Source organism: Urocitellus parryii, chromosome 11 (assembly GCF_045843805.1).
Source record: "Urocitellus parryii isolate mUroPar1 chromosome 11, mUroPar1.hap1, whole genome shotgun sequence".
In the NCBI taxonomy this organism is placed as follows: domain Eukaryota; kingdom Metazoa; phylum Chordata; class Mammalia; order Rodentia; family Sciuridae; genus Urocitellus; species Urocitellus parryii.
The window spans coordinates 116891416-116910936 of NC_135541.1; the positions used below are offsets into that span (position 1 = coordinate 116891416).

The following is a 19521-nucleotide window of genomic DNA, read 5'->3' on the forward strand; positions in this document are numbered from 1 at the left end:
AATAATAAAATGACTATGATGTTGGAGCAATGACAGGCATATAGAGCAATGGAAGATAAAGTAGTCCTTCACTCATACGATCTGTTGAATTTCCTACAAAAGAACAAAAACATAGCCATGGAGAGAGGATATTTTTTCCCCCAAATAGTACTGGAACAATTTGATATCCCTGTTAAAAAATAATGAATATTATCAATACCTCACTTTCAATATAAAATTAACTAAAAATAGACCATTAGCTTAAAGGTAAAAACCTAAAACTATAAATTTTCAGAACACAAGACAAAACTCTGTTTGATATTGATTTAAACAAAGACTTTTTAATATTTGACACCAAAAGCACAATCTACACAAGGGCTATTTTTAACAATGTGAACTTTATCAAAATGAAGAATTAATCTTCAAAAATATCATTAAACACATTGGAAGGCAAACCATGGATTAAGGTTGAATATTTGTTAGTCATGTAGTTCCTCAAAACTTTGCATGTAGAATTTATAAAGACCTCTCAAAATTCAATATGACGAAAAACCAACTACATTTTTTAATGGGCAAGACACGATACATGAATGGCAGACACATAAAAAGATGCTTAATCTAATTCATTTTTAGAGAGATACAAATTAAAAGTAAGAGATTAAAGTGAGATGCCACTGTACACTTATTAGAATGATTAAAATTTAAATTGATCACAGCAACTGCTGACAAGGATATGGCAGAACAGGAATTGTCCTAAAATCTGGTGGGTTGACAAGTGGTTACAATCACTTTACAAAAGAGTTTTTAAGAAGCTAATGGACATCTACATTGCTAAGCTCTGAGGGGGGGATGAAACGGATCTGAAACTCTCACATATTGTTGGAGGAAATAGAAAACGTTATAGTCACTTTAGAGAATAGTTTGACAATTCCTTACAAACTTAAACATGCACTTAAAATAGGACCCAGCAATTTCACTCTAAGTTTTTTTTGATACATGAAATGATAATGTATGTTCAGAAAAAAATATGCATGGAAATATTTATGGAAGTTTTATTTATAATTATGCAAAAAATTTAGAGACCATTGACCCTCACCTGAGAAATGGATAAATGAACTTGTATCAATTCACACTATTTAACTGTATTCAGCAATAAAAAGGAATAAATCAATGTCAAATATAACTCCATGGGATAAATATTAAATGTATTTTAGTAAGTGAAAGAAGCCAGATTCAAAATTTTATGTTCTTTTGGATTCCATTTTAAGATATTCTGGAAAAGTTATAAATGTAAGTAAACTCTAAATCAGAAGTTGCCTGGAGTTTGAACTTGGAGGAAAAGTTAAAGTAGATCTTAGCTTTTGTTGGAATGGACTATTCTGTATCTTTAGAAAATCTCACAGGAATTTCCATTAATTATAGTTAGTGTTACTGTGTGCATTTTATATAATAATCAACAGGAAATACACATCAAGTTGGAAGATAGAATTTTGGACTTTTAAATATGCATTTGGTTGTTTTTATAAACATTTCTCTGAAATAAGTTCCCATTGCTTAATAATAAATAAGATGAAACCAAAAGACTCACAAAGACTAGATCAGGATTTTTAAAACAATGACTAATCCTTATCCATAAGGTTAATGATTCCCAAGTTTGTGAATGTGTCAATGATTTTTTTTCAGGTTTTAAAAATAATTTTTATTTTTTAAAAGTAAATTGTACATTACAGGGGAAAAAAAAACACAAGCAAAGAACAAAGTCATCCAGTCACAAGAAGCTTAGTTGAAAGTGTCCCATTTTGTGTGATTGAGATTGTGGTGTGTATTATGCTTTTCCACACATCATGAATATTCACCAATTCAAAATCCTGAAGCTACATGAGTATTTTTTGATAACCAAGAATACACCAACTCAATCTGTTATCCTTTCTTGGGGACAAAAATTTCACTGAAGACAGAAATGGCAACAGGCCTCTAGATAGACATATTGGCAGAGTTACAACTAAAGCAATTCATTCCCTTAATGCTCAATGTAAAATGAAACAGCAACAGAATACACCAAGCTTGTTAATCATTAACAGATTTCTACTACTAAAATATTAGCAAGAATGCATGTTCCCAGTGAATTAAAATATTCCTATAGTACAGCCAGAAGATGCACACACACCAGTGGCTCACATCAAAATGTAAGTGTCAATGATTTGTAATTACTAAAAACAATGTCTTCAGAAGTATTAATTGATACATTTTATACATTTGCACTTATTCTACTATTATTTGATTTAGAAATTCTACTTATAGATCTAATCTGTTGGTTAATGGGCATTAAATAATTGTGTGTGTGTGTGTGTGGGTGTGGGTGTGGGTGTGTGTGTTTTGGATGGAATCCAGGGACTAACCTGCGGTAGGAAAGCACTGTACCACTGAGCCTTTAGCCCCTGAAATTGTACAAAATCCCTGGAGGGATCAACAACAGTTCAATAAATTATGATAAATTTGTTATTAAAAATAGTTTAGAAGTATGATTTAGATTGACATGTTTTGATACAAAAAGATTTCTAAGACAATTACTAAATAAATGCAAGTTACAAACTAACTACAATGGCTTTCTTAATTGTTTGATAGATGGTAGCTAATTGCTAAGTACTTTATCTAGAATGTCTTCACTTAATATCCAGGCCAGCCATGACTATGATGTTAATTCTGTTATTAGCCCTATTTTAACAGTGGAGAAAACGTAGGCAGGCAGTTGGGTGTGTCTCTTCCAATCATTGTCATTCTGGGATACTCCAGAGATCTTCACAATGACATTTCTCTGTTTCTTGGATACCTTAAAACCACCCAATCTGTCAGATGTCTATGGTTGCAGATTAGCATCTCTGTGAGCTGACCTGACCTCTTTGGCCCTCATGCACTAGCAGCAGCTCTGGATTTTGGCTTTTTCTTAAGTTTATTTTAATTTCAAGGAGGAGCTCTGATATGTGGTATGGCAAAAGGAGGTAAACTAGAGTGGGATGGTGGAATTAGAGGATGAAGCTATTTAAGTGAAAACAAAACAAAGAAGCAAACTCTTGTGTAGAATGTGATTTTTTTGATCATCTCTGTTGGAGACCCAGTTCTTACAAGTTCAAAGGGGATTGAATCAGCATGAGGGAAAGCAGGGCAGGGACACTGGGTACTGTAACTCAGTCTTTACTCTTAATGGCCACCATCTACAGACTCAAGAATAGCAAATTGTAGGAAGTTTTCATGGAGTATCAGAGTATCAGGACAACTCAGAATACAAATATCAGTTGGGTATGAAGCAATCTTTTTCCTTATTGTCCATAAGTCAAGTTTGAATTTAGAGGAAGTTTTAGCAGGTGACATCCCAGGATGATCTCTGTTCCTAATTAGTGCCGAAGTAAGTAATTTGACACTTCATTAAATCTCTTTGAACTTCAGTTTCTGTTGATGAGGAATACGTACCCATACCATGTAATACATTACCATGTAGGCACATCTGCAGTGATAGAAAGCACATCTGCAGTGATAGAACTGTAAATAAGTATATAACATTATGTGTATGTGTGTGTGTGTATGTGTGTGTGTGTGTGTGTGTGTGTGTGTTATTAGAGTAGTTATAGGCAAGAAAATGTCTAATTAGCATCCGAGTCAACTATAAGAAAAGAAATAATCAAAACAAAGGCAGTCTATGGCAAAGCAATGCAAAATTATTCCTTTGGCCTTGGGCCCCAGAACCTCATGGTAGAACTTTAAAACCTCTTTTCCTTAGACAAATAGAATACAAATAGTCTTTGTAGTCTTGGAACCACCGTATTGTGGTAAATGTCCCCATGCTCTCCAAATTTCCAACTCAGCTCCAGATTCTTCCCCATCACACCTCCCCCACCCTGGAACTGCTCCCTGGGTTCTTCATGTCGCTCTCTACTTTCCCATCCAAGTGTCCTTAGGAGAGTGGGTGTGCCTCTCTGTTGCTTGTCTGCCACACACTACACAGAGTAAAATGGAGAAAACTATCCATCCACCTTTTAGGGCTCATAGGAAGATTAAAGGACACAAAACAATCACAAAATACCCGGTACCAATATGTGATCGATAAAAATAAAAGAGTAAAATTTCTTTGCAGATATCTGCTTCCTGCTATTCTACTCTAAATCAGTTCTCTTCAGTGATTGCCTGCAGCAGAAGTGCCTGGGACAGCTTCCTGATGGATTCACACACAGGGAATGTAAGGAGGAGGAATTGTGGGGGGATAGCCACGGAGGCCTATTGGTACTTGGGTAGATTAATGGAAATACGTATTTCAGAAACAGGGAGTACATCAGGGAGGGGCAAAAATTCTTTTAACATTCTAGTATGTTCATGCTAATCAACAGACGACACCTCCACATAGTCCCCAGTTGTGGCCTCTCTAGGAAACAGATTTTCAAAGATATCCCCTCTTCTGTGCTAAAGCAAACCCTCCCAGTATAAAGGGGTCTGCAATTATAGCCCAGGGTGAATTTCATTGCCAAACATTCATTTTTTTCTTTTTGAGGAGGTCATAGCCTATTCAATGGTGACTAAGACCTAGCATTGATCGAGAAAAAAATTATTAATTATAGTTACAATTATAGAAGCTATAGGTGGCAAAATATAGAATTTAGAACACACAAAAAAGTAGAAAGTAGAAAGACTTTTAATTGATTTCTTAAATTCCTATTTCCTAAAATTAAGTGCTATTTTTGTTTTTATTCATTTATTACTCATTTATTTGTGTGGTGCTGGGGATTGAACCCAGGGCCTCATGTTTGCTAAGAAACCACTGTACCACTAAACTATATCATCAGCACAAAAGCTGGATTTCATATTATGATATTGTAATATGTATCTTTTTTTCTGTACTTGGTTCGTATCTCCATGAGCACTGTTATCAATGGCATCCTGGCTTTTAGGAGGATTCTTGTGAAGTGTTCATATTTGAATTACAATAGAGTTGTCCTCTGCTGAATCTCCTGGCCTTGATTACCTTGAAGAAGAAAGTAAGAAGTTGAGATGCAGCTGGCCACACATTTCTCTCTTCACCCACAGGGTCTCCTCCCCACGAACCTCATCTCTTTTCTCACTCCTACTTATCTCCTATAACCATTCCTGTGGTTGGAGTCACCTTTTGCCACTTGCTTAGGACTAGAAAATCAGCTAGTCACTTTATCCAGCATGAACACAGGTGGTATCAGGAAACAGCACAAGAGACAAGAGCTGGTAGACCCCATGGCAAAGCTGAGGGGAGGTTTTCATTGGGCAGAAGGGAGGGAGGAAGTTACAAAAGGCTTTCCTAGTGCAACTGGTGGGAGGAATATTTGACTGATGGTCCTGAGGATCAGAGAGATCTCAGCAGGTGTGCTTCAACAGGTCGTTTGCACATATCAGTGGCTTGAACAGGTCAGCCTTTTTATTTTATTTCTTTGCTGTCCAGCCTCAGCCTTTTGCAGTGTGCCATGACTTGCACATGAATGTGTGCATTAGTGTGACAAAGAGCACAGACATTGTCATCTACCATTTCTCTAAAGGGAAGTACTTGTGTTCCGATTTGCCCAGGACAACACTGGTAACCTAGATCTCTTAGGGGTTTTGTTGGTGACCTGTTATGTTAGAAAATATTTCCCCACTTTATGGATGGTGACAGAGAAGTGCCTTGCGTTTTAAATCTTCAGTCATTTAGAAAATTACAGAGCCAGAATTTAAAACATATCTGTCTTAATTGAACCCAAATTTCTTATTAAATTATTTCTTGCTTTGATCAATTCAGTATATCTTCATTATTTAGCTTAGGATGTAATAAATTTTGAAAGTCTCTCTGAATATACTTTCTTCACTCTGATTAGAAATATCCTTCTTTTTTTAAAAAAATGGTGAAAAAAAGTTTATATGCACTAATGGGCAGAGCTTACTTTTCTTTCCATCTGTTGAAATCTGTGTTAACTGCTGCTATTTTGTTTTCTTAAAGTGTAGTATAAAGAAACTAGTTGCCATAATATTGATGTGACTGTGTCACTATAGCATACTGAGTTTACATCCCTTTGGGTATATGCTGAGGATTGGGATAACTGGGTCAAACAGTGGTTCCACTCCAAGGAGAAATGGGAAAGTCAGTAGAATGAAAAGGACATAGGATATTCATATATGAACACACAACCAGTGTAACTCTTATCATGTAGAAAATGAGAAGTTGTACTCCATGTGCATATGATATGTCAAAATACATTCACATAATTTAAAAAAAATAAAATAAAATTTTTTTTAAATAGTTTCCATTTGGAAGAATCACATTCCCATAGAACACCCACCTTGATATAGCTGTGCCTTACGGATCTAAGCTGCCACTTATCTTCATTGAAAGCCAATTCAAAACAGAAGAGATTAATTTTATCTCCTTCCTCACAGTTGACATAGGTCATCCATCCATACACCACCACTTCCATGTTCCCTGTGTCATCTCGTATTCCATAATAAGTGCAATCTTCCCTCATGTCTTTCTGAAAAAGATAACTAACACTCAATTTTCTGAGAAATGTATCAGGAACTCTTAGATCTATGAAAAATAAAGGGTATAGATGAAAATATTCATCTGTGACAAAGTAAATAGATCTGAACCACAGGTCCAGATATTTTCTATCAAACTTCTCTCAAGATTTCCTTATTTAGTGTCTTCATGTGTTAGATTTTTCTAGGAGACTTTATTATCTTCCTAATTTTTACATATCTGCATTAATTGAAGAGTTAGCAGCAGTTAATTGGCAGAGTTGGGATTTCCTAAGGAGCTCAAAAAGAGAGAAATCTGATTACCTTGGTGGGTTTCTTTGTTACTTCCACATGAAACGAGAAGAAGAAAAGCCATTTGGGGCTCACCAGGAGCCTGAGAGACTATGAGAAGTCCTCATTAAGTGCTGCATGTTATTTCAATATACAATTTCTTTTTCTATCCTCTCCATTGATTTGCTCTGTGCCAAATTTTAAATCCAAAGGATTTAGTCCCACTGTCTTTGGTTTGTATTTTACTATATTAATGAATTCTACAGCCACTTTTACATGTACAGTTGTTTAAAGAAAGTGTACAGAAAACAGCACAGGAAAAAGAAAAATCCACACTCATCTGGGTGTGGTGCAGGCCTATGATCCCAGATGCTCTGGAGGCTGAGGTCAGAGGATCAGAAGTTCAAGGCCAGCCTTGTCAACTTGGTGAGACCCTGGATAGATGGATGGATGGATGGATGGATGGATAGATAGATAGATAGATAGATAGATGATAGATAGATAGATAGATAGGACTATGAAGGTATCTCAGTGGTGGAGTAACCCTGGTTTCACTCCCCACCATCAAAAAGAAAAAATAAAAAAGACCATCCTCAAAGACATACATAGCAGATTGACGCACTTCCAACATTAGCAGTTAACTCGGCCAAGGGTACTATTTATGTGGTATGTTGGGGCTGCCTAGGAAGACTGAGGAGTCTAAATATTCACCAAGCTTCTTCGCATTTCATTGTCCATTGTAAATGGAGAGATTAAATTGCATGTTTCTTGTCTGCAGCTTCTGTTTCTCTTATGATTTAATGCAGACGAAATGTGTCACAATTTCTTAATAAAGAGTAATGAAGAGTAATGAATGGGAAAGAGTGAGCGCCTACAGTCCAGCTGATCAGATCACTGTTAGATGTCACCACATCCTGGGGCAGAGCCCTCTATTTAGGCTCCTTATTTTGGTCACCATAACCAGATCCAGATTTGGGAGGCTAACTCTTCCTTTACAATTAAGTTGTCATTGATACAGATGGGGAAAACTCAAGCAAAGTCCTAAGGATACATGGGTTGAGAGGAACTGTATACTGCTGTAGACCAGGGTGGCTAAGAAAGTATCAGAATAACTGTTAGAATGCCAAAGATTCTTGGTGATTCTCTTTCTGAAGAACTTTCCTGGTGAGATCCTGAAAAGATTAAAAGGTCTGAGATCGACTATGCCGTACTCTAAAGTGGGAAGTGAGTCGGTCAGGCCTGGATTTCCTGTACTCAGTCAACTGACCCATCTCCAGTTAGCAAGTGAAGGCTTTTAAAAATCTAGGTTTGCTGAAGAAATTTTATGAAATAATACTATGGCTTACCTTATACACCGTGTACACCCCATTCACGAATTTCATTGTACATTGCGAGCAAAGATACTCGATTTTAGGAGTTGCATTAGCATTTTTAATCAGTCTATTTGAGATCTCCATCTTTCTGTCTGCGCTCACGTGAGACACGCTTGAAGCACTGTATATCTCCAGGAACCCGTCTTGGCCAATATAATCGGATATGGCAATAACTGTCTTTGGGATGAATTTGTCCTTCAAGTGGAAGTCGAAAACTTTCACTCGGAAGAATTCGCTCTGGGTGGCCACTGTAGCATGAAACATCTTCTTCCCGCCTTCTTTGAACTCATAAATAAATGGTTCAGTTACTTTCAACACCACTACTTCTTTGGGGCCCTTCTGGTGACCATGTTCTTCGGAAGCTTCCGTAGGTACAGTTGTCAGTCCTGGATTCTACTTAGAAAGCACACAGCAGAAACACAAGCACAGTTATGACAGGGAATCCAGAGTCACTGTCTAGTGAGACCCCTCTCAGGTTCAGGGTCGATTCTCAAGGAATGTAAAGAAGATTCCCGATGTTATCCTCAAGGAAACATTAATTGGGCAGAGTTGGGGAAAATTTAGACAATAATGGCAGACGCAGTATAATTTATGTAGTGAAAAAAAAAAAGAAAAGATTTAGGTAGTAATTTCAACTGATACTAATCTTAATAGGACTTTTTAAAGACTCAAATCACAAAGCTTTTTAAAAGAAATCAGTGATGTATTGCAAAAGGGTTCATAAGGCAGACATTGAAAGAACCCCCCAGGACTTTCCTAGTCTGAACAGGTCCAGGCTGAATGCTACCAGGTATTGAGGGGAATCATGGCATTGGAAATTAGTCATGAAGGAACTCAACCCTGATCACATTTCTCCACAGTGCCCTGCACTCTTTCTGAATTTCAGCAGAGCACTTTGAATCACAGGGAATCTACTGATCTGGAAGAAGAAGTATGGAGGAGACCATGGGAGTTCCAGGACTCAGCAGATGGATGTTCTCCACAGATCAGCAGTGCTCACTGAGACCTGACGGAGAAAGTTCTACAGAATACGACCTGCGAGGGATGGGGTTTCACTCTGCCTTCTCATCAATATGGTACTTTCCTACATCAGGAAATTCATTCCCAGCACCTCATGATGGTGATGCTAACATATGACAGAAAGTGTACAGAACTTGAGAAATAAATTATATCATTCTCTGCAGGTGATATCTTCCATTTATTGCAGGTATAGGGAATACCAAAAGTAACATAAAGCCAGATAATGTGAAATTATTTTTATAATGCATAGAATAATCATGTAATTTTTTACATACAATAAAGTTATTTAAGTCTATATTGGCTGATTGAAGCCAAGCACTTCAAAATATGCTAAAAGAATTTTGAAAGTCTGGGTTATATAAGAATACATGCAATGTGGCCCAACTTGGGAGAAAATGATATTTCTTATATACACATAACAAAAGATAGAGAAGACGATACACTTAAGCTTGGCATGTGATAGAGAAAAAATTCCAGACAGTTAAATTTTAATTATATTTGTCCATACATCTATTTTTTTTCATAAATTTTCTAAGATGATGTCATTGGTGTTAACAAAAAATAATGAAAGAAAAGCAATATCAATAGATTCCCATTGGCTCTGTATTTCTACACACTATTTTACCCAAGGATACCATTTACATGTTGCAGGGAGGAAAAATGAAAAATGCAAACCAAAACACAAAAATAAAATGAAGTAAACTAATGTCTTGTTTTACTGGTTATGGAACAGGGAAGATTTAGGTACTCACGAATAGTCATAGATTATCCTGATGGAGTGGGGCATTATCTGAATTAGAATTCAAAGTTAGGATCTCAAAAAAATACCTAATAAAAATAACAACTGAACTAAATAAGTGGGTTAGAAGTTTCTGTTCTTCCAAGTTTCTGTTAATCCCTGTCCTTATCTTTGCGGGAACAGGAAATTTTACTGTGAGGAAGCAACTGCTGAATGGGGTTTGAGTCATCAGAGGAGTCTGCAGACTGGTAGACAGTATGGTTGCACCCACCTGCAGAGTCTGGATTCTGGTGGATGGTTCTGTTAGAGTCACCTGAAGAGTCTGGAAACTGCAGGATGGTGCTCTGGGAGCCATCTTAAAAGTCTGGAACATACTCGCAGTTGTTTGTGTGGCAAATGATGACAGTTCTGGAAGTTGACGCTGTCCCTGAGATTCCTGTACCTTCATGTTATCATGTGTTTGGGTGTTTGTGTTGTCCATTTCCTGCAGGAAAATAAATTTCTTTACTTTTTTTTTTGTTTAATGTTTTTTTTTTTAAAAAAATCAGATAAAAATGCATCTTTTATTCTCATTTTTTTTTCTATTTTACATAGAACCTATACCATGCATATTTTTCTCCTGGGTCACAGGAGGAATAATAGCACACATTCAAGCACCTCCAACACCATACCTCCTCCTACCACAATCCTCCTTTTAAATGTAAAAACCTCAAAGGATTGGCATTTCACTGGTCTAGGATGTAATACAGGTTCTACAGATCCTATATAACTGGTCTAAACCATTCAGTTAGATACAACTCTTAGAGTTTTTGTTGTTGTTGTTGTTGTTGTTGTTGTTGAAGGGGTGCAAAACAGGCTAATGGGCCTTTGTTAACTAAGTCTTTCAGTTACAGGCACCAGTCCCTGTCCTGTGCTCTTTGGCATCTAGGAAATGAAAGTCTCCATCCTTTCAAGTATCTGATCATGACTGCAACAGGACAGGTCCCTCAAATTCACAGTTCCTCAGGAAGGATCCTGCCACCTCTATAGTGTGGATCAGGAAGCCAGAATCTTTCTAGGTTCCTAGTTGCATTCACAGCAATTTAACATACTACCCAAAGCATTTTCTTTAGCTACATGGTTAGACAATTTCAAGTAACAATGGGAAATCTCTCTAAAATCTTATGGTATTGCAACCTTCAATTACACTAATGGAAGTCCATTAAACATTATCATAATTGGGTCAGCACAACACAGTACTGACCAGTTTTGACACCATTCAGTAATCTGACTTTAAAAAAAATTGTAATTATAGATGGACAGAGTGCCTTTATTTTATTTGTTAATATTTATGTGGTGCTGAGGATCTAACCCCGTGCCTCACCGATGCTACGCTTTTCCACTGAGACAGCCCCACCACTTGTTGATGGGTGTGAGAGAAATGCTTAGAGAGCCCTCAACTGGAGTAACCCTCCTTAGAACAGCTTCTGACACGTGTGCAACAGTAACAAACCCAAACACAACAAGGTCTATTCAAAAGTGTTCAAACATAAATTGGAGACATTTTAACATCTGCTTACCCTGCATTCCATCTATGATCATTCAACATTCAAGTTTTAAAGTTCAAAGATGGCTGCGTTTAAATCCTGGCACTAATATGGACTCCCGTGTGACCTGTGTGATTTTATGCATCTCCATTTTCTCAAGTGTGCAATGAGACTAACAATAATACCATTTTCATATGGTATTATAAAGAATAAATGAGATAATGTACATAAACCTGGGTTCTACATCTGTTGCCAAATGACTTAAAACAACTTGACCAAGCACAGTTTTAGGGTATGTTTGGGTAAACAACCCTCCTGGAATATAAAGCAGGAAATTTCAGAGCAATGTCAGCTGTGGTTATGAATTTGGTTTATTAACTAAAACTTTCCATTAAGGGAATGCACAAATTTGTTCCTGACACCAGTTTTGCAGACTCCTGAAAACAAAACAAACAGCCTCTGTTTTTTTTTTTTTTTATTTCTATGACTTTTCAGGAGAGATTTGGGGAAACATGGGTTCTTGGAACTAATAGCAATAATAGCAACAGAGGTTGGGCATGGTGGTGCACGCCTGTAATACCAGCAACTTGGGAGGCTGAGAAAGGAGGATCACAAGTTCAAAGATAGCCTCAGCAACCTAACGAGGCCTGAAGCAACTTAGCAAGACCCTGTCCTGTCTCAAATGGAAAATAAAGAGATCTGGGGATGTGGTTAAGTGACCCCAAGTTCAATTCCTCATAACAATGGATGAATACAATGAAAAAATACAGCAGAAAACTAGGTCAAAATTGAAAGTCTCTTTCTAGAGGGACTCTGTCTTCAATATCAGAGTGTGGCTTGTTGGTAAGGCTGTGACCTAAGACAAAATGCAGCTTGGTCTTGAGTTAGAAAGTATAGTAGGAAAGCGTGACTCAACTTGTGCTCTTACGTGCCCGCCCTGAAGATTTGAAGCAATTTTTTCTTGCTCATTCACCAAAGATACAGACTTCTCAATGTCGAGTCGCTGGTAACCACAGGAATCACATCAAGGCAGGAACAAAGGACAAAACAAAAAGCAGATTGTGATGGAGTGGATGAGATAGGTGTTTGTCTTTTCTTCCCTCTGGCCCAGCTAACTATAATGTGAGTTTATCATCTAGTAGATGATAAACTCCCCATACCCATCTCTCCTGAACGAACACATGAGCTGTGGAGATCAGGAATTGTTTCATCAATGTATGCCTTGTAAATAGCATGGGGATCTTAATATATGCATTTGATAAATTTTATTTGTGATTTAATTGTAGGAAGAAATTGGGAACAGTAAGGGATTAGGAGAAGCTCTTTCATGATTATAATGACCCCAGAAATATGGTGTGGGGAGGGACAAGTATTAGGAGCAGGAAGAGGTACCTTGATTGGAGGACTATGGGATGGTTCTGGTGGAGGCCCCTGAGGAGTCTGGGGACAGACCGCAGTTTGTTCTTCGCTGGTGGCTGAAGGTTCCATAAACCGACCCTGTTCTGGGGGAAGCTGTGTTCTCTCAGGGTCTTCAGAGTTCTTGATTTCGTTTTCCTAAAAGATTTTTTTTTCCCTTTTAGTCTTGGTAAAGATAATTTTTCTTTTTTGGTACTGTGAACTCAACCAGGACCTTAAACATGTTAATTAGATGCTCTACCACTGAGCCCAGGTCCCAGCCTTTGGTAACGCAATTTAATGTTAGTCAAAGCACAACATTTTCAGAGAAGGAAGTCCTTTTGTATAAAAAGATCCTAATTATACTTATATTCTTGGGAACTCCAGGGAGTTACAGTCTATCCTCTGAAAAGATGGCCAGAAGGAAAGCACTGGGCATATATGACTGCTTCAAAGAAAGACGAGAAAAAAAATTCTGCATATTGCCCCGTACTCACCTCTGGTGATAGAAGAGCAGGAGACTTGGATTTGAAACAGCTAAATTTGGACTCAGTGTCTCTCAATAGGCTTTAGCAAGCCATTGTCCCAAACTGATTGCTATTTTAGTGCATATCTTAGAAAAGTGTGATGATTTTCTGTTTCTGCCCTAGGGGGTCATATTACCTAAGTTCAAGTGCACAGAAGTACTGAAAGAAAACGGGAGACCAATAGGTATGAGTGTGCAGGCTCAGAACCTCGTTTTCACTTCGTTCTTGAACTATACAGAGACTGGAGGGTAGATTAAAAGGCAAGAAGTGGAAAATGAGGAGTGGATGCTTTTTCAGTGGGGGCTCAGCCGTCCTACCTTCAACGAAGGTATCTCCTCCTCTGATTCTGGTTCCGAATCTGTATTTGTTGTGGACCTGGACTGGGCAGTAGGAGATTCATCCTGCTCCACTTTTTTCCCTGTAGATTTTTTTTCCCCTGTGGATTTTCTTCCCACTTTGGATTTCCTTTTAACTGATGAAGTAAAAGACAGCACAATAAATGCTGAATGTTTTCTCTGATATAAGGCGGGTGTGTGTGTGTGTGTGTGTGTGTGTGTGTGTGTGTGTGTGTGACTCATAGTGGGGTAGGGAGGGAGAGCATGAAAGGATTAGATAAATTCTAGATAGGGAAGAGGGGTGGGGGGAAGAGAGGGAGAAGGGGATTAGCAAGGATGGTGGAATGTGATGGTCATCATTATACAAAGTACATGTATGAAGACTTGAAAATACCTTATATACAGAGATATGTGGTATATATGTGTATTAAGAATTGTAATGCAAAAAAATACATGTATAATGGCATAAATTGGTGTGAACATACTTTATATAGAGAGATACAAAAAATTGTGCTCTATTTGTGTAGTAAGGATTGTGATGCAGTCCACTGTTGTCGTGTATTTTTTAAAAATAATAAAATTAATAAAAAAGAAAGACAGCACAATAAACCGGGGCTCCTGGGTGAAGTCAGTGGACGCAGTCTCCTCTCTGTTTCCTCTCTGCTCCTGCTTTTGTGTCTGACTGTGGGCGTCCACCTCTAGCCCATCAGCTCAGCCTGGCAGAAGCCACCCAGGCCCAGCCTGTCCCTCGGCGGTTTCCTTACCCTTCCTGTGTGCAGTGAGCACAGCCTTCCTATCCCGGGGACTCCCAGGGACCTCTGTCAATCCCCTTCCTAACCCTCTTATTGTACATTTGCCCCATAAGCTTCTACACTGTACATGATGTTAAGGAGAGGTCATCTTTGTAGAAGATTCCTCCGAATTGGAGAAAATAGCGGAAGAAATTATCATCTGTTTTGTCACATGATAAAGAAGTGATATTGGACTTTGAGTTTTTGCAAGTGGTTTTTAAACCCTTGATAAGAGGGAAGTTCTTCACATCACAGAGAGGCATGCTTTTATTAAACATTCTTTTATTTTTGTTGCCAGAGAAGATATTAATGATGAAGCAAGTATTCTAATAGAGCAGTAATAATAATTGATTTAAATATTTTTGTGTTGGTGTGTATGGTGCTGGGGATTGAACCCAGGGCTTTGTGCATGCAAGACAAGCACTCTACCAACTAAGTTATATCACCAGCTGTGATTTAAATATTTTTGAAATGCACATTTTTTTTTAATTTTACTGTTCATTTTCTTATATAAAGTATTTGAAGCCCTAGTCTCTCAATGGCTTTTCCTGATTTTTTTCTTCGTTTCTACCCTCAAAAGACATACTTCACTAACCAAAAGGCACTCGGTTGTAAAGGAGTTCTCTAAGTTGTCAAATGGTTGGCATCTCAAGAACCATGATTGCTATGGTAACTGAGGTTTTGACTTGGGATGTATCAACTGTGAGCAAGTCAGGGCTCTAGTCAATTTTGGGGAAGGTGGGGGCAGAAAGGATGGGAGCCAGGGGTGCCTCCTGGTTACCTTTCAACCTCCGAATTTTAAGGGTTTCCGCGAGTTCTGCAAGTGCCGGAATGTCTTTGCAGAGTGTGATCAGTTTTCCCAGCCCAGCATCTCTGTGGAACTTCTCTTCCATCAAGTCAGCAATCTTAATTCTGTCATAATCATCTTGCATATTTCTAGTCAGTTTTAAGTCTTTGGCCAATAAGGACTTAATCAATCTAAATTCATAATCCTTAATGGCCTCTAGCCCCACCAGCAGGACAATTTTCTTGTATTCGTTCACCATCTCTCAAGTTTCGGATGAGCCTACGAGACAGAAACAGCACAGAGTCTGACATGTGCAAACGGACACTTTCAAAAATGGCTTATGTGTATGTGAGTGACTGCCCCCTGTTCAAGTGCCGTCCAGAGGTGTGTGTGCAATGAAGAGGGCTGGGTTACCAGAGGTGCTGCTGTGGAGGTGGGGGGAGGAATGCTGCAGTACACGTTTCTAAGAAGTTCTTCCCTCTGAGTGATGAGAGCTGAGTGGATTCACTGGTGGGTGGTGAAGGGGTCTGGAAACAGGCTGGGGGGGGTGCAGTGTCAGCGCCCCTGGCTCCCCTGCCGTTCTTTCTTGGACCTGGGCCCATCCCTGGGTGTATCTTGCTCCTGACTCTCTGCTCACCTGTTAGGAATGAAGTGGCTGCTGGGCCAATGGCCTCGACCTTCCCCCGCCCCCAGGAGTGACTGTCTGCTGCTGCACCCCCCTTCCAGGCTCAGGCACTGACCCTGTCCACTTGGCTCTTCCCTACCCAGCTGTGTCTGTGTCTGTCCTCATGTGGGAGCATGCATTCTGTGTCCTTTGTCACAATATTTATTGGTAGAATTATTTATTGGGTCATAGTATTTACTGGTAGAATTATTTCAACAGTTGCTTGATTTATATACTTTCAGGTCTAATTTTCTCCATTAGTTTTTATTATAATGTCTATTTTCTCTCTAAAACTCACAGTATATTACAGCTTAAATTTATTAATAGTTTCTTAATTTTCTTTTAAAAAAATATCCCTGACTCCCTAAGTATAGTCTGAAAGGCCTGGATTTATCTTCATCTATTCATCTATTCTTTGTATACCTTTCTATCATATGCTTTTGAAATACACAACACACCTTGTCTTTTCATGCTTTAAGACTTTGCTAGTTCCCATTTCATGGCCTGAAAAGCCACTTCTGTATTTCTTTCTCTGATTACCTTCCACTACAACCCTGAAGACTGAACTGAAGCCCCATAGTTCCCACATGGATAAGAGTCACACCCCTGAACTTTGGTAGCCTCTTATTCTCTTCCCTAGTGACACTGGGTACATGGTATAGATTCCAATTTTCTGCTTACCTTACAAGTCTTTTTAGTTTAGGATTCTGTTTTTTTTTTTGTATATACTTCTAATTGACTGGAATGTTCAAATATCTGGAGCGATAATTGCTTCCTCCTGAGGGAACAGGAATATCGTCAAGATTGAAAAGGCACATAGAATAAAGAGAAGATTCACACAATGAACATTATAGTGACATGAAGAATATTTAAACAAAAAAATGAGTACTCTGTGAGTCTCTAGAAACAAAGAATGAAACTTACAAAGAGTCAAGCATCAGATCGAAACTGATTTTCAAGAGCACAACTGCCTACAGTAAGATAATGGAATAATCTTTCTATAATACTAGTTCAAAATCCCCATATCTATCGCACAACTCAAAAAGTTTTATTAAGAAATAGTTCAGGAGCTGGGTGGGGTGCACTCATGTAATCCCAGCAGCTAGGGATGCAGCAGGATCTTGAGTCAAAGCCAGCTCAGCCAAAAGGAGGGGCTAAGCAACTCAGTGAGACCGGTCTCTAAATCAAATACATAAAAGGGCTGGGCAGGTAGCTCAGTGGTTCAGTGTCCCCGAGTTCAACCCCTGGTACCAAAACCAAAACCAAAACCAAAACCAAAACAAACAAACAAACAACAAAAAAAAAACACACTAAATACTTCAGGCCAAAATATTTGGAGAATGAAATCAAACGTGATTAAGTAGATTATGTCTTAAAAATAAAAACATGGTAAGAGAGAAGAGAAATAGGAAGTGCATCCATATGGTGAATGAAAGGGGGAAACAGAAGGCAACAGTTTCTGATGTATTTGTCTTTTAAAGCCTAAAAAAGAGCAATAAGTTAAGAAAAGAGAGAGAGAAAGAGAGAATAATAAAGAAGGGTCATAGATTAGAGTGAAGATAGCAAAAAAACAAGACAAAGTACTTATATCCATCATGGACATACAGGGTTTAATTAGTTAAGGGAAAATTTTTGTTAAAAATAATTGAAGACACCTATTTACCTGTTTTAGAGTGGAGTTAAAGAAAACTAAAACCTACTTTTGAAAATATTAAGATGATGTATTTGAATAACTGTGTTTGTGAATCTGAATATTTTTACAATGCCTTTGCAATTGTTCTCATGTTTTCTAAAACTGGGATAATGTTACACAACACAGCGTCACTCCAGATGTGTTTTTAAATTAACAGTATTTTTTTTCATGTCTCATTCTTGTCTTTTCCTGAGGCCCCTCACTACAATCACCAAGTTTTTTATACTCTCTCCAAACAAGAAAACCAAAGTCCTCTTCTGCAATATGAACTCCTGCCAATTCCTCCTCAGCGTTTACTTTACAATCTGCAATAGTCAATATGCACTTCCCTTTATTCAGGCCTCAGTGTTGGAGAATAAAGAGGTCTGTTATCTTTCAAAGTGAAGCATGAGAATCAATCACTGCAGTTGTCCCTGTTCTCAGCATAACTGATGCCTGCCCTACTCCCCTCACCCCACCACCCTGAAGAGCCCAGACTGATTCTCCTGGTGATCTTGTGATTTGGGGCTAAGTGTTCAGGTCTTCTCTACAGAAAGCACTGGCAGGACTCACCTTCCTGGAAACTTCTTCAACAGTGGTCCAGGTTCTTCGGAGCTTCAGTAATGCAGGAAGCAGGGCTTTTTTGTTGTTGTTTGTTTGCATTAGGAAAATAAATCAGCAAAGCTCTCAGAGAATGAACAGCAGGATATTGTGTTCTGAAATGCTAAAAATAAACAAATCAATAAAATTATTTCCAGCATTTCCAAAGATAACAGAGGAATAGCACACTGGTGAAAGTTACTAACTTGAGCAATGTTGGGTGTCTCATACTGCTCAGAGCCCGCAGAGGAGAGGAAACAGAGAGGACTCCTCCTATCAGTGCTTCTAACTTTCGGTTTCTTGAGTCAGAAAAAAACGGAAGAGCTTCCTGTAAACACAGTGATGACCACCACAAGTTAGAGCTCAGCAGTACTGACATGTTTTTCTCAATAGATGAAACTTTCCAAGAACTTCTATAGCCAACATTTAGGAACCTCTATTCCTTGGAATGAAGTCAAATTTCAAAGGGAAAATGTGCGCCTTCTAGCCAATTACCAGGCACACTTCCCTAGTCTTTCACACAATGAGAAGAAAAGGGAAAGGAGCACCATTAATCTCATCTTCACGGCATTACACAGTGGGGAGTGTGTGAATAGATGAAAGAATTAAGTTTCCAGTTCAGCCCAGATACTACTCTCTGACCCTCACTATTATGGACAAGGCAGATTTCCCTACTATCTGTCTGCTTTATATTGCTATAAGAGAATACCACACACTGGGTAATTTGTAAAGAACAGAAGTTTGTTGCTCATAGTTCTAGAGGCTGGGGAGTCAAAGATCAAGGCCCTGGCAATTGGGATAAACATTTTGCTGCATGCTCATATGACAGAAGGACAAAAAGAGCAAATTTATTCTCACAAACCCTTTTTATGGTGACAGTAGTTAATTCATTTATGAGGGTAGAGACCTCATGACCTAAACATGTACAATGAGACACCACCTTCCAGCAAGATTGCATTGGGGGGGTTCAGGTTTAACAGGAGTTTTGGAGAGGACAAGGACACTTAACTGTAGAATTTACCCGTCACTGCTTTTCTATCTCAATCCTCTATGTGTTCGTTGAGAATCTTAATTATTTTTATAAATCCTTTATTCTTCTTTATTCCAGTACTACTTTTTTTTTCTCTCCAGATTTTCACTAATAATATTTCTCCCTTGAATTGAGGATGAGATTTCTTACTTTTGCAAAGAGTGAACTTCCTACCTGAAACATTTTGGTTTGGGAATTCTAACTTCAAATGACAACAATCTATAAGTTACTCAGATTTATTTAACAAAAGGAGGAAAAGGAACTGGAACTTAGATTTCACAATATTAT

At 38.3% G+C, this 19521-nt stretch overlaps 1 protein-coding gene across 1 annotated transcript; it reads right to left on the reverse strand.

Moving 5' to 3' along the window:
* Positions 1-3873: 3873 nt before the first annotated feature.
* On the reverse strand, positions 3874-18483 carry LOC113196223 (interferon-activable protein 203-like). The gene is made up of 11 exons (XM_077803639.1): positions 18410-18483; positions 18177-18327; positions 16613-16709; positions 15262-15546; positions 13672-13826; positions 12825-12986; positions 12349-12435; positions 10178-10390; positions 8121-8540; positions 6309-6497; positions 3874-4990 (listed from the first exon to the last, which is right to left on the reverse strand). Exons 4-11 carry the CDS (start codon positions 15524-15526, stop codon positions 4913-4915), a joined length of 1569 nt encoding a protein of 522 aa, XP_077659765.1. The 5' UTR covers positions 15527-15546; positions 16613-16709; positions 18177-18327; positions 18410-18483; the 3' UTR covers positions 3874-4912.
* Positions 18484-19521: the final 1038 nt, after the last annotated feature.